Source organism: Antechinus flavipes, chromosome 2, assembly GCF_016432865.1.
Source record: "Antechinus flavipes isolate AdamAnt ecotype Samford, QLD, Australia chromosome 2, AdamAnt_v2, whole genome shotgun sequence".
NCBI lineage: Eukaryota > Metazoa > Chordata > Mammalia > Dasyuromorphia > Dasyuridae > Antechinus > Antechinus flavipes.
The window spans coordinates 351,040,247-351,056,598 of NC_067399.1; the positions used below are offsets into that span (position 1 = coordinate 351,040,247).

At 34.1% G+C, this 16,352-nt stretch overlaps 1 protein-coding gene across 1 annotated transcript in view; it reads left to right on the forward strand.

Annotated features, from left to right (window-relative positions):
- The window catches only part of PSMA6 (proteasome 20S subunit alpha 6), a 40,853-nt gene that overhangs the window by 4,308 nt on the left and 20,193 nt on the right, over positions 1-16,352 (forward strand). The window contains exons 2-5 of the mRNA XM_051978050.1: positions 3,513-3,607; positions 7,089-7,170; positions 14,911-15,066; positions 15,965-16,143. Of these exons, the coding sequence (XP_051834010.1) occupies positions 3,513-3,607; positions 7,089-7,170; positions 14,911-15,066; positions 15,965-16,143 (512 nt within the window). The remainder of the gene's footprint in view (positions 1-3,512; positions 3,608-7,088; positions 7,171-14,910; positions 15,067-15,964; positions 16,144-16,352) is intronic.

Below are 16,352 nucleotides of genomic sequence, written 5' to 3' on the forward strand. Positions count from 1 at the left end.
GGGGTATTGTTTGGAGTTAAGGTATATGGCTGGACACCTAGTGTGTTCTGATGACATGCATTTTATATATTTAAACCACAGCAATTTACCAAGCCTAATACATGCAAAGTACAGTAAGGGATAAATAAAATGATTCCTGCCCTCATGGATTTACAGTCTGCTTTAAAAAAAACAAGCAAAGAGAATCTGATAAATACATGAGAGTTACACAATGCTGTGATAGTTTGATGGAAAGGAAAAAAGCACTTCTAGCTGAGGTGTCATTAAAAACTTTAGAGAAGACATCATATTAGAGCTGGTCATAGTCTTAGTAGATAGAGTGGGTAACCCAGAGCTGAAAAGTATTCAAAAGAGGACTTGTGTGAGAAAAGACTGAAAAAGATAGGTTGAAGCTTGATTTTAGAGCCTTTATGAGCAGTGGGAAATTTTTCAAGGTTTCTGACTATTGGAGTAAAAGTTTTTGCGTTTATACCTTAGGAAGATTATTTTAGCTTTTATAATCTAGTTTTTAGAACATAGTGGAAACAAAATGATGTAGGGAATCTAGTTAAGAGGTGATGGAATATGAGAGCAGTGTGAATATAATGACAACTCACTAATACTTAAGTAAAATTACATAGCCTTTTAAGTTTTCAAAATACCAGGGGGCAGCCAAGTAGGCAGTAGATAGAGCACCAGCCGTGAAGTCTGCAGGACCTAAGTTCAAATCTGGCCTCAGACACTTAACACTTCCTAACTGTGTGACCCTGGGTCAATCACTTAGCCCGAATTGCCTCCCCCCCCAAAAAAAAAAAAAAAAAAAAGGTTTCACAATACTTTCCATAAGTAGGCTGGTGGTGGTCCCAGATTTTTAATTCTACCTAGAAGGCATCTATCTTCAAGGTCAACTAGTTTAATTACTTCATTTTATAGATGGGAAAAGGATCCACAGAGGTCAAAGTTACTGATACAATTAGTTAACAGCAAAACTGGGATTAAGATCTAGGTCTCCTAGGACTCTTAGTCACTTGTTCTATCCCTTCTTTATCCTTGTTTTAAGGTAAGTCAATTGAAGGTTATTTTAAGTGATTTGGCAGTGGGTAGTCAATACTTGGGTCTGATTCAGAATCCAATCTTCATGTTTCTACTGTTAACTGATGGGGAATTTTAAGAGAAAAAGCAGGTTTAGAGTTTAGGAAAATAATTAATTTTGTAGTATTTAATTAATTAGTTTGTAACATTGAGTTTAAAGTGCTAGTGGACATCAGATAAAAATGTTCATAAAATAATTGGATATTTAGATCTGGAACTCGAGAGTGATCAGAGAAAGATTTAGGAAAGAGTTAAGAAACAATATAACACAAACTCATTCCAGGATCCTTGAATGGAGAATATATTTTAATTAGAAAAATGAATGTTTAAATTAGAGTTTTAAATTAGAGTTCAAAGCTTCTTTTTTTTAAGTATTCTGCTTAATTTTTTTTTTCCTTTCCTTGAGTGATTTTTGTTTTTTTTATATTAACTTTCTTCCTATGAGAAGTAGTATATATTGAAGTAGAAATGGTGTTTAATTTGTAGTCTTGGTTAAAACTTGGCCCTGTTTGGAGTCATAAGATTAATTTGTTATATGACCACCAAGTTAAATTGGTCTAATAATTGGTCTCCCCCCTCCTCAACTCTCCTCACTTCATCTTCTACATAGCTTCCAAAGTGATTGATTCTCTTAAAGCCAGGATCATGTAAGTTTCTTTACAACCTGGTTTCTTCCTACCGTTTTCAGTTTTATCACACTTTACTCCCCTTAACATGCATTCTGCAGTTCAGCAATATAATCCTTTTTACATAAGATGCTCCATTATCCTTCGTAGTGCCTTGTATTAGCTGATCATCATATCTGAAATACTCTCTTGTCGCATCAATTTCTTGACAATTCGGGTTTCTGTTAAGATTCAACTCAAAATGCCACATTTGAATCTTACTTTAAGTTACCTTACTTTTCTATGTATCTTACATAAACTTATTTATTTACATGTTGCCTGTCTCATTAGCATGTAAACTCTGAAGGATGCACTATTTTTGTTGCTTCTCTTTGAATCATTACTGCTTAGCACAGTGCTAATATTAAGCATTTAAATAATGCTTACGATGTATCACATAAGGTCTCTCTCTCTCTTTTTTTTTTTTTTGATTGCACTATAATTTTCTTTTTCTTTTTTTTTTAAATAGCTTTTTATTTACAAGTTATATGTATGGGTAATTTTACAGCATTGACAATCGCCAAACCTTTTGTTCCAATTTTTCCCCTCCTTTCTCCCACCCCTCCCACCCCCCAGATGGCAGGATGACCAGTAGATGTTAAATATATTAAAGTATAAATTAGATACACAATAAGTATACATGACCAAACCGCTGTTTTGCTGTACAAAAAGAATCGGACTCTGAAACATTGTACAATTAGCCTGTGAAAGAAATCCAAAATGCAGGCAGGCAAAAATATAGGGATTGGGAATTCAATGTAATGGTTCTTAGTCTTCTCCCAGGGTTCTCATAAGGTCTTAATGTTTCTTTTTTGTTTTCATATGTTGGTTACATTCATCTGGGGGCATTGGGGAGTTTTAAAAAGAAATATTATTTTATTAATGTTTTTTAGTTTTTATAGCATTCATTTCTGGGCAAAGCCTTCTCTCCTTCCCTTACATTGAACTCTCCTTTGTAACAAAAAACAAGAAAACCAACCTATTTGGTGACAGAATATGACAATGGCTAGAACATTCTTCCCGACAGATCTTCCCACATTTTTATGATTTCATCCTATTTGTCATTTCTCATTATACAGTAATACTTCATGTCATCCGTATACCTATTTATTCAATATTTCTCCAATTTATAGTTACTCATTTTTTCTAGTTTTTCCCCCCAACAAATATTTGTTAAATAATGATTTGTAAAGGGACTTATGCAATGGGGCTTATGAAGATGAAGAAAAGAGCTTATAACTTAATCTGATCACATAAATAATTCTAGTACAAATTCGAACAAAAGTTGACAAGAGAGGAATGAGATAGATGGGGAGAAGAAATAATTTAGGATTGAGGAAAGCTTTCATGCAAGAGGATTAATAACTGCCTTCAAGGATTTTAGTAGATAATTGAAATTTGAGATTTAGGGAAAGATGGGTATTCCAGAGACAAAATAGCGAAGTCATAGAAATAATGGACTAGATCTGGGTCACATTTGGAAAATATAAGATAGTCTGGTTATAAGGAGGTTCAGGTCTTGAACATGTCTAATGAATATAGTGCTGTATTGAGTAGGCAATGAAATGTTGAGCTCTCCCCGAATGATTTTTCCAGCTGAGCTTGGGAAGATTGTTTTCCCAGGCTCACTTCTGAGCTGTTCCTCTGAAAAGGAACTTAAATGTATTGGTGGGGAGGGGAGTTGGCAGGAGCTAGGAAATGACAGCTTTTTTCTGCTTGCCTTGAATATGTTGTATTGTAAATGAATGACCTAATTATCTTACCATTTTTTTTTAGAGTATGCTTTTAAAGCTATTAACCAAGGTGGTCTTACATCAGTAGCTGTTCGAGGGAAAGACTGTGCAGTAATTGTTACACAGAAGAAAGTACCAGTAAGTTATTATTCATTGAATTATTTAAGTATATTAGTATGCAAGAATTCACTATGATTTTATATACTCTGTATGCCCACTTAAATATTTTCTCTATGATTCTAATTGATCAATTAAAAAAAATTGCACTCTAAGGGGAATATATTCCAATGGATCCTGTGATCTTTTGAATGTGAATATTTCCTCTGACCTCTCTCCACTAATGCAGATTTCAGCCTTTCCATTTTTTTCCATCTTTGTCTGTCTCTTGATCATATAATCTGCCTTAAAGGTTCCTTCCAGTATACTGGGGATTTTTCCTCAAATTCTCTTGAAATTTTAATAAAGAGTGTGTCTTATTCTTGCTATGTGATCAATCCATTTTTTTCATCTGTGTTAATCCCTTGTTTGTAATGAGTTACATTTTGCTAGCATCTATTTTCTTTTCTTTTACACTTTGAGTGATCCTGCACTTTATTTCTTTCCAGACTAAAGTTCTATGAACCATAAACAGCCATGCACCATCATTAGAAAAATAATAATGTTAAAAAGGTGATCCTTTGTTTCAGGGGGTCATTAAAATTGCCATTTTCCAAAAACAATTATTCTGAGCTCCTCTTACACATATTGTATGTGTGTCGTATGCTTGTGTATTTGCTCTCTAAAAACACACACACACACACACACACACACGTTTATTTATGATGGAATTTGAAGGCTGCTTGTCTTAACTGCATTTCATGATATGGACAACAGATTTTTTCTATCCCCTTAGTTTTTATGTAAAGTTTACAAAATGTTTTACATAATACTATATTTGAGCCATACAACTTTGATACATTGTTTTATATCTGTAAAGTCAGAAAAGTAAAATGATCTGCCTAGAGTCATAGAACTAGTAAATGTCAGGTAGAATTTGTACTTACTTCTTCCTGATTCCCAATATAACTTTCAAATTCTACACTGAGTATTCCATGTCTAGCACCGGCATTTAGGGAGTTTAGAAACTCCCCAAAGGGAACAACAAAACAATGTCTGTGAAAAAGTTCAGACTTTTTTTAGTTTAGGTTTTATGAGACTGACCAATTTTGGAATCTAGGAATGTCTTGCTTTCTCTCTTTTGCTAATAATAGATGGAGATAGTCCTATCATTCTCAGTTTATCAGCATTACTAGAATTACAGATTTCATAGTATCAAAATTATATAATACTTGACTTTTGAATATAGTGGTAATAGTAATGCTTTATGGTTTGCAAAAATATTTTACAAATATTTTATATTGTCCTCAGAACAATCCTGGAGGTAGATGCTATGATTATCCACAGATTTTTTTTTTTTTTTTTTTTTTTACAGATAAAGAAACTGAGTCAGAGAGATTAAGTGACTTGCCTAGGATCTAATCCTAAAATTAGATTTGAACTTGTGTCCTTCTCACTCTAGTTCCAACACTTCACACGTCCATTGCTTCACATAGCTGCCCTATCTTCTATTTATCAATTTTATCTATCACTTTTTACTAAGTGAAATTAAAATGAATAATTCTGTCATTAATTTGAAGTTTTTTATTGAATTAATCTATGATTTATCTTCATGTTCGTAAAGGACTATTTCTTTCTTTTAATTATGAAACAGATTTTTTTCTATAAAGTTATTAATGAAACATTCCAACATCAGCTTGCTAATCAGTTTGATTATAACCATAATTAATTGAGCACATAGTTAAGATAATTACCCACTATGTGCAAAATAATAATATCAGACACTAAGTATACAAAGATTTTTTAACATCCTGAAGGAATTTACAAAGTAATATATACTAATGATTTTTCTTTTTTTTTAAATTTTTATTTAATAATTACTTTATATTGACAGAATCCATGCCAGGGTAATTTTTTTATAACATTATCCCTTGCACTAGTTTCTGTTCCGATTTTTCCCCTCCCTCCCTCAACCCTTCCACCCCCCCCCCCCCCCCCAGATGGCAAGCAGTCCTATATATGTTGGATATGTTGCAGTATATCCTAGATACAATATATGTTTGCAGAACCGAACAGTTCTCTTGTTGCACAGGGAGAATTGGATTCAGAAGGTACTAATGATTTTTCTTTTGCAATTTTTTTTCTTTTTTTTGATTGAAAAAGTTCTAATTTTTTTTTAATGTTCAAGTTCAAAAGATTCCCTCCTCAAATCTATTCTGTAGATTTCAGATTAAAAACCCCTGATCTTGACCTCTGTGATCTTTCCAGCTCTGAATTGTACAAATCAATCTTCAGATCCTTTATCTTGAGAGGCTATGTTACTTGTTCCTTAGATATTGCCATTTTAAAAAACACTTTACTATCTCTTGGAATTACCTTTGATGATTATATAACCTACAAACAATATTACTAACTTCAACCACCCACTTTTTATTGAGTTCAGCGAAGATTTTATTAAGCACATAAAATCTATGTCCCAGATTTTATACAATGTGCTGGGGTAACAAAGGAAAAAGGGAAACCGTCCCTTCCATTAAAGAGTTTGCTTCTGAGGGGAAATAACATAGTACATGATAAACACAAAATATACACAGAGTAAATACAAAGTAGTTTCTGAGGGAGAAGATGGTATGCAATCAAAATTGAGTCTATTAACCAAAATATGAGTTGGAAAATCAAGTGGTGCTAAGGGTTCCTTGAGATGAAGGTGAGGAGGGAATTTCAGGCATAAATAATAAAAATGAGATTTATCTCATTTGAGCTAAACCAAGCAGGTACTATAGGTAATATTATTCTAATTTCTATAAATGAAAAATGATGACCAGAGAGGTTGAATGACTATCGTCACATAGTATCAGATTTGATTGGAATCCAGTTCTTCCCTGTTTCCAAACCCAAAGTTTTTTGTACAACCAAGACATCATGCTGATGCTCCTTTCAGTGTGCAGTGCTACAAATTAATGAGATTATTCTTCAGGTTTTATCCTTTAAAGAATTTTTTTTGAGGGCAGGGGAATGATACGAGAGGCTTTGTGTTTGTGTTCTATGTTTTGAGTTTTTTTTGTTGTTGTTGTTTGCGTGCTTGCTTTCTTAATTGGTGATGGGAAGGGGAAGATGAAGGGAGAGAATTCAAAATGAAAATAAAAATGGAATTTTTCTAAAGTTACTTAAAGTTAAAATTTGCCAAATATATTCAAAAGAATTGTCCCAAGCCCTTAAAATTATTATTGCAAGAATTGTAGGAATGTAAGTTGTGTCTTTAACTTCTAGTGTATTGGTGGCTTTTTTTTTTTCCATTAGTCACTTCATTTTTTATTAGATAAATGTCCTGTCTACTAAATGTTATCATTCTTCTATTTGAGGCATACCTCACCAATTATTTCCTATCTTTTTTTTTTTCCTATTCTTACATGTTTCCTATCTTTTATATTTATCTTATTCTAATTCTTTTTTTAAATCAGCACCTAATAATTCATAAAATTTCTTTTTAGTTATAGTTTTTTGTTTTTTGTTTTTGCCTTAGGACAAGTTATTGGATTCAAGCACAGTGACTCACTTATTCAGAATAACTGAAAACATTGGCTGTGTGATGACAGGAATGACAGGTAATTTGTTTAACTTAGATAAACTCTTAAATTATCTTTATATTGAATTTTTAAAAAACAAAGCACCTTGCATAATGTGCTAGATAAATGTCAATGAGTCCTGACAGTATAAACAAACGTTAATTAAGACTTTGGTATGGTAGAACATTATCTTGTACAAACCTTTCAGGGCAATAATTATCTTGTTCATTTTGTATATGACTTTTATATAGTTGTGATTTAGAGGAGTCAGTCTTTTATAAAAATCTACTTAATAAGCTCCTGTGAACTTCGAGACAGTTTTTGTATATTTGGCTAACTTCTAGACATTGAAATTTTCTGGCGTAAACTTCAGTTAGAGGCATAAAAAAAGAAAAAAAGAAAAAAAAAAAGAAAAGGTTAAGGTCAGAGAGGGTTTTGTTTTGTTTTTGGTGGTGGAGAGGATGGGGAGATCTGATAAGCCGGAATCCATATGGTAATGATATGTTACAACAAATAGGAATCCAACTGTGATAACTAACTTTAAAGGAATTTATTTTTTTGGAAACAAAGCTGGATCTCTATCTTAAGTCAATATTGCTTGTACTTTACTTAAAAATATATTGCTTCTTAGAACCAAGATGGCAAAGTAAGCAAAATTGCTATAACTCTGCTGTCATTCTCCCATATTCACCTCCAAACAACCATAAAATAGTGTCCCCAAACAAATCCTGGAACGTTAGAACCAGGACAAAGATGGAGTGAAACAGTCTTTTAGCCTAAGAAATTTGGAAGATTCGTATGGAAGATAAAAGAAAAATGCAGCCCAGGACAGGAAGCATCCCAGCATATAAGCCGCAAAACTTAACCTCAGCAAATTAGAAGGAGATCCTGACCATCTAGTACTATAGATGCCAACACCAGAACACCCTCACTTTCACCCCTTACCCTGTGCCTCTTACCAGGAGAATGGGCAGTGAATGGGCAGCTCAAAGAACAGGAAAGAAGAGAAAGGGGAAAAGCCTCCAAAAAGGTAAGCAAAAAATATCCAAAAAAGGAATCTCATCATAGAAAGTTATTATGGTGACAGGGAAGATCAAGACATAAATTCAGAAGACACAATGTCAAAACACTTGTAGGCAGAACTGCAAACAGAAACAGAAAGTATTCTCAAGCCCAGAAAGAACTCATGGAAGAGATAAAAAAGGCGTTTAAGAGAGATAAAAGAAAAAAACGGGGAAAGTAATGAATTTTCATTACTTTCTCATTACGCAAGATAACTGTGAAAAAAAGAAGAGTCAGCATTTTAGAAAAAACAACTGCTTAAAAAGTGTACTTGGTCAAATGGAAAAGGAGACAGAAAAATCCACTGAAGAAACAACTCCTTTAAAAAATTGGCCAAATGGAAAAAAAGAAGTTCAGATGTTAACTGAAGAAATTACAAATGCTGAAGAAAACAACTCTATATAAATTAGAATTGAACAACTGAAAGCTAATGACTCTATAAGACAAGAATCAAATTTTAAAAAATGAAAAAATTGAAGAAAACGTAAAATAGGACCTCATGGGAAAAACAACTGAAATAGATCTAGGAGAGACAGTGTCAGAATCATTGACCTATCTGAAAGCCATAATCAAAAGGAGGATCTGGACAGCATCTTTCAAGAAATTATCAAGGAAAAATCCAATGATATTCTGGAGCCAGAGGCAGAATAGGCATTGAAAGGATCTAATGATCACCTCAGGAAAAAATTCTCAGAATAAAAACTCTAAGGAACATAAGAACATCCTATAGCCAAATTTAAAAACTGTTAGGTCAAGGAAAAAATACTGCAAGAGACCAAAAAGAAATAATTCAGATATTAGGGAGCTACAGTCAGGATTCCACAGGACTTAATAGAAGAAGTATTAAAGGATCAGAGTTCATGGAACATATTCCAGAGGGCAAAGGAGCTAGGATTACAGCCAAGCATCACCTGCCCAGCAAAATGAAGCATCAAAGGGAAAAAATGCTCATTCAATGAAATTGAAAAGATTTCAAGCTTTCATAAGGAAAAGATCAGAATTGAACAAAAAGTTTGATCTCCAGTAGAAGGCTCCGAAGAGAAGCCTAAAAAGGGAAAAGAAAACATAAGGGATTCCCTGCATGGGAAGATGGTACCACAAATAGTACAAAAATATACATGGACAAAGGGTATAGATATAAGGTAAATTTGAGTGAATTAATTTTTTTTAAAAAAAAAAGGAATAAGAAAGAGAAGTACACTGGATACAGAAGGAAAGGAGAGTTAGAGTGAGGAAGGGGCACAAAAAACCTATTACAGTGGAAGCAAAGATGGAGGATAGGTAATGGGCACTGCTTGAAACTAACTTATTATTGGAAGGGGGAATTATAGACAGAATCAGTTGAATATAGAAATCTGGCTTACTTTACAGGAAAATAGAAAGTGTGAAGATTTAAGTAAAGGGGGTGGGGAGACTGATAGAAGAGAGGTTGACTGAGGGAGATAGACAGAATCAAAACACTGTTGAGGAGGGAAAAGGTGAAAGGACAAAAAGGAGATAAAAAAGGATTGAGGGAAATGGTAATCATAATTGTGAATGTGAATGTGATATAGAATGTCATACAAAATGAAGAGGATAACAGGGGAGCAAAAACCAGAATCCTACAAAATGGTGTTTACAAGAAACGTAATTGAAGCATAGAGACACAGAGTAAAGGTAAGAAGTTGGAGCAGAATCTGCTAAGATTTAGCTGAAATTTTAAAAAGCATGTGTAGAAATCCTGATCTCAGACTAAACAAAGCAAAAATTGACCTAATTTAAGAGATAAGGAAAGAAACTACATTTTACTAAAGGGCTAAAAGGTACCATAGATAGTGAATTAATAACAACACTAAACATGTATCAAGTGATATAGCATCCAATTTTTTTTAAATTATAGCTTTTTATTTACAAAACATATGCATGAGTAATTTTTGAACACTGACTCTTGCAAAATCTTCTGTTCCAAATTTTCCTTTCCTTCCTCTCATCTCCTCCCCTAGATGGCAAGTATTCCATTACATGTTAAAATATATGTTAAATCCAATATATTTATACATATCCATATAGTTATCTTGCTGCAGAAGAAAAATCAGATCTAGGAGAAAAAAAAAAAAACCTTAGAAGAAAAACAAAAATGCAAGCAAACAGCAACAGAAAGAATGAAAGTGCTATGTTGTGGTACACACTCAGGTTCCCACAGTCCTCTCCCTGGGTGTAGATGGCTCTCTTCATTACTGAACAATTGAAACTGGTCTGAATCAATTCATTGTTGAAGAGAGTCACATCCATCAGAATTGATCATCATATAGTAGTCTTGTTGCCATGTACAGTGATCTCCTGGTTCTGCTTGTTTCACTCAGCATTAGTTTATGTAAGTCTCCCCAGGCCTCTCTGAAATCAGCCTGTTGGTCATTTCTTCCAGAACAATAATATTCCATAACACTCACATACCATGATTTATTCATTCATTCTCCAATTAATGGTCATCCATTCAATTTCTAGTTTCTAGCCATTGTGAAAAGGGCTGCCACATACATTTTTGCACATGTGGGTCCCTTTCCCTCCTTTAAGATCTCTTTGTGATAAAAACCCAGTAGTAACACTGCTAGGTCAAAGGGTATAGCATCCAAATTTTATTATTATTATTATTATCATAGCTTTTTATTGACTGAACATATGCATGGGTAATTTTTCAACATTGATCTTTGCAAATACTTCTGTTCCAACTTTTCCCCTCTTTCCCTCCACCCCTTCCCCTAAGTGGCAGGCAGTCTCATACATGTTAAACATGTTAAAGTATATAGCATCCAAATTCTTAAAGAAGTTAAGTGAGTTATATGTTTGGTTCATGGTCAAACAAGAGAGCGCATTATTAAATGTAAAATAGACAATTTTGATTGTATTAAATAACTTTTGCACAAATAAAACCATGCAACTAAGATTAAAAGGAAAACAAAAAGCCAGGAAACAATATAGAGAACTGAGTCAAATTTGTGAGAATTATAAACCATTCCCCAGTTGATAAATGATCAAAGGATATGAACAAGCAGTTTTCAGATGAAGAAGTCAAAGACATCTATAGGCATTTGAAGAAGTGCTCTAAATCATTTTTGACTGTTAAGAGTACTCTGAGATAATCAAACTCTGAGTACCACCTTACACCTAACAGATTGGCTAAGGTAAGAAAAAAGGAAAGTGATAAATGTTAGAGAACATGTGGGAAAAGTGGGCAACTAATGAATTGTTGGTAGTCATGAATGGATCAGCCATTCTGGAGAACAATTTAGAACTGTGCCTAAAGGGCAACCAAACTCTGCATTCCCTTTGATCTGGCAACAACTGTTACTAGGTCTGTTTCCCAAAGAAATCTTAAAAAAGTAAAAGGGCCTACATGTGCAAAAATATTTATAGTAGTCCTTTTTGTGGTGGCAAAATATTGGAAATTGAGGTGATGTCTATAAATTGAAGAAGGCCTGAACAAGTTGTGATATATGAATATATTGGAGTACTATTATGAAATAAGAAATGAATAACAGGAATATTTCAGAAAAACCTGGAAAGATTTGTGCAAATAGATGCAAATCGATGAAATGAGCAGAGCCAGGAAAACATTGTATACCATATCAGCAACATTATTTGATGATCAACTATTAATAATTCGGCTATTCTAACAACACAATGATCTAAGACAAACACAAAGGACTCACAAAGGAAAATGCTATCCACATTCAGATAAAGAACTGATGGGCTCAAAATGTAGATTGAGGCATATTTTTTTCACTTTTTTTTGTTTGTTTTGATATGTCTTTCATAATTGTGACTCATAGGGAAATATATTTTACGTGATAGCACAAAGGGAAGGAGAAAGTGAGAAAAATTTGGAACTTAACCTTATAAAAATGAATGCTAAAAATTGTCTTGACATGTAGGTGATGCGAAAATTAATTTTTTTTTAAAAAGTATATTGTTCCTATGCCCAAAAGGCAATCAAACTGTATATTCAGTTCAGTTGATCCAGCAGTATATCTATTGGGTCTGTATCCTAAAGAGATCATAAAAAAGGGAAAAGGACCCATATGTGCTCAAATGTTTGTAGAAGTCCTTTTTGTAATAGGAAGGAACTGGAAATCAGGTGGATGCCCACCAGTTGGGGAATGGCTGAATAAGTTATGGTATATAAATGTTATAGAATAGTATTTTCTATAAGAAATGATTAGCAGGATGATTTTAGAAAGGCCTGGAGAGATTTACATGAACTGATGATGACTGAAGTGAGTAGAACCAAGATAATATTATATAGAGCAATAAGAAGATTATGTGATGATGAACTGTGATGGACTTGGTTCTTTTCAACAATGAGTTGATTCAGGTCAATTCTAATAGATTTGTGATGGAGAAAGCCATTTGCATCCAGAAGGAGGACTATGAGGACTGAATATGAATCATAACATAATATTTTCACCTTTTTTGTTCTTTGCTTTTTTCTTTCTCATTTTTCCCCCTTTTGAGCTGATTTTTCTTGTGCAGCATAATAAATGTGTAAATATATTTAGAAAAATTATACCTGCTTAATCCCTCTATTTTCTGTATTAGGGGACTAAGTGGTCTTGGGGGCGAAAGAATAGGAAATCTGATCAGTGAGAATTGTGGTGTTTTTCTTAATGATAGTTCTCTCTGAGAGAGAGCAGATTTCTGGGGGGAGGTTTTCTGGAGGCAGCCTTAGTTTCAGTTAAGAGTAAATAATCATCTAAAACGCAGCCAGGTGATAAAAGTTCAGATCTTTCATTGTCTCCAATGTGGCCCGGTTAGCTTAGAGGCCTATCTCTCTGCTTGGTTCCAAGAGCTCCCTTTGAATGTCTCCAATCCAAAGGTTTGTCCTTCAGTCCAGCCAGCACAAAGGTGAATCTGTCTTGCCTCTGAGAGAGGGCTTCTGGCTCTCAACCTCCCAGAGTGCTCCTTTCCGACCCCCGTCAATGTTCCGAAGTAAAACTCCTCATTCAGAGAAGGCTTCTGGCTGAACTCACTTGACGGTCCCCTCTCAACCTAAATTCAGCTGAACTCCTGCAGCTTTGTCCTCTGCTTCTGCCTCTGCTTTCTTCATCCTCCAATCCAGCTGAACTCTCTTGACTGGGCTTATATATGACTCTTCTGAGAGAATGGGATTATGGGTTTTCTCCCAGAGTGCTCTTTTGCCCTAAGAGCTTCAAGGGAGGTGTGTATTCATATATTTCATACTGAAATCTCCCAAACATGTGAACTCCAATGAGTAAAGGTGTGAACACAAGCATTACATTGTTAACATTGAGTTAACAATTACATTAACAATTACATTGAGTTAACATTAGGATTCTAATATCTCCCTTGAGTTATCACCTTGTTTCAAGTTGAGTTAATACTAGGATTCCAACAAAAATGATCTTCTTAACTCACAAATGGTTTTTAAATATTACCTGCTATTTTGCTATTCATAAGGCATATTTGGTAGCATGTTTTAGTTGTTGTTTTCCCTTGCTCCTGATCTTATCCTCTTTGAATATATATTGTGATATGTGGTATAAAATATTATTAAGCCTAATTTCTGTCAGACTGCTTTCCAGTTTATTTAGCAATTGTTAACAAGTGGGGAGTTCTTTTTCAGGTCAGACACCATTTTCTTAATTAGCCGTTCCATTTCTATATCTACCTCCTTGTCCAATGTTGTTGGGATTCTGCCCCTTTTTTAGTGTATCCAAAAAAGTCGCATTGCATGTTGCTTTAAGAGTAATAAAACAAGGGTAGGTAGGTAGCACAATGGATAGAGCACCAGCCCTGAAATCAGGAGGACCTGAGTTCAAATCTGGTCTCAGACACTTAATATTTCCTGGCTATGTGATCCTGGGCAAGTCAATTAACCCCAATTGCCTCAGCAAAAAAAAAAAAAAAAAAAAAAAAAAGTAATAAAACAATTTTCCCTAACAGCCATGTGAAAGTAGGCATTATGTATATTCTTATTTTGCAGAGGAAGAAACTGAAGCTCAGAGGTTCAGTAACTTCTCTGTGGTCACATGAGCACTCGGTCCTTTCTGGGGCATCAGTTTTTTACCTGAAAAATAAAGGAGCTGGACTAGGTCATATTGTTGGGAAATTTGTCAGATGAGACAAGAGAGAACTTAGAGCTTGAAGATATTGAGTAGCAAAAGCAGGGTAATCAGATCTCAGACCAGCAGGATTTTCTTTCCCAAGTCTTTTCTGCTGGAAATCTTTTTCCAAGCTACTGATATGAAAAGTTCTGACACCAGGTGAAGCTCAGAGTATAGGTCTGGCTCTGACTACTATTCTAGATTTGCCTCTAATTCCACTGTGATTTCTGTTCTATACAGGCCCAGGGTGGCACTGTTTAAGATTCTTGTTCAGATTCTTTTGCCAGTATTGTCTCTGCATGGATGCTATACCATAAGTCTTAACCACAGATGACAGCAGTTTCCCCAACTCTGATTTCCTAGATTCCTTCCTGATCATATTTTGGGGTCTGGGGACAACCAGGGTTATGTGAACATGTGGGGCAGGGCACAGAGCAGATGCTGGATTTGGAAGGAAGGCCTGAATATGACCTTGGTGTGGAGACAGTATATATTCATTTCTGAAGTTAGATGATTAGCATCTAGAGTCTCCCATATCTTGTTTTATAAATTAGAATATCATCTGGCTTTTGTGTATTATTCTTTCCCACTATGATCTTTTTTGTCTTACTATTAGCTGACAGCAGATCTCAGGTGCAAAGAGCTCGCTATGAGGCTGCAAATTGGAAATACAAGTATGGCTATGAGATTCCTGTGGATATGTTGTGTAAACGGATTGCAGATATTTCTCAGGTCTACACGCAAAATGCTGAAATGAGGCCTCTTGGCTGTTGTAAGTATGTTAAGGAATTTTGAACTATTTTTCCTTGACAAAAAGTATTTGTTTTACTTTAGAAGACATATAAAAGAATGCTGTTAAATGTTATACTTTATTGAAATATATGTAAGGTAGAAATCTAGTCGATTTTTGATGTTTGGGACATATTTTACTTATAATCTATTCTCTAATCTAAACATATATGTATGAACATCACAACATATTCATCCTAGTACATCCCGTTGCGGCAAAGAGCTGAAAGAGAAATCAGTACCTATCCATTAGGGAATTGTTGAATATAATGAGGTGAAGAATCTGTAGAAACAGAAGAACACTTAAGCTAACTTGAGTCAACTCAGTAAAATCTGGAGAACCATATTTATTTTACAGTGATGAGAAAGAAAGGAAAAGGAAGCCTAATGTTGAATAATTGTAGTAATTTAATTACAATAAAACATCTTCAGTAAAAAAGATATGACAAAGCTGGGGCAATTAATGTTTCATAAATATACTATTAGATACATATTACTGTAACTACCACTATGCTCTAGAAATTATTTTTGTTTAACTGTTTTTAAAAGGTAAAGTTTAATGATGAATTATTTAATTAGAAACCACCAAGAAAAAACAAAAGGCAGCAGTGTATGCTTTTTCTAAAAGAATTCCATGGTAAATACTTTTTGTTTTTTTCCCAAGTGAAAGATGACTTAAACATCATCTATTAGTTTTATAGTTTTTCCATTTTTAATATATTGTTAGTGTGCTTTTGTATTGTTTAGTATTTTTTTTTTTTAAATGAAATACACTTTTCCAGTCTGAGATTAAAAGTGATCCTTAATAATAGAATGTATCCCAAGATTAGCTTCATGATACGGTTCTGTTACATAGTTGATATGGATCTTTCCCTCTGTAGGTATGATATTGATTGGTGTTGATGAAGAACAAGGCCCTCAAGTATACAAATGTGATCCTGCAGGCTACTACTGTGGATTTAAGGCTACTGCAGCTGGAGTGAAACAAACTGAGTCAACCAGTTTTCTTGAAAAGAAAGTGAAGAAAAAATTTGATTGGACATTTGAACAGACAGTAGAGGTGAGTTTATAAAAAAATTTTTTTTTAATAACTTTTTATTGATAGAACCCATGCCAGGGTAATTTTTTACAGCATTATTCCTTGCACTCACTAATGTTCCGATTTTTCCCTTCCCTCCCTCCACTCCCTCCCCCAGATGGCAAGCAGTCCTTTACATGTTGAATGGGTTACAGTATATATTAGATAAAATATATGTGTGTGGAATCGAA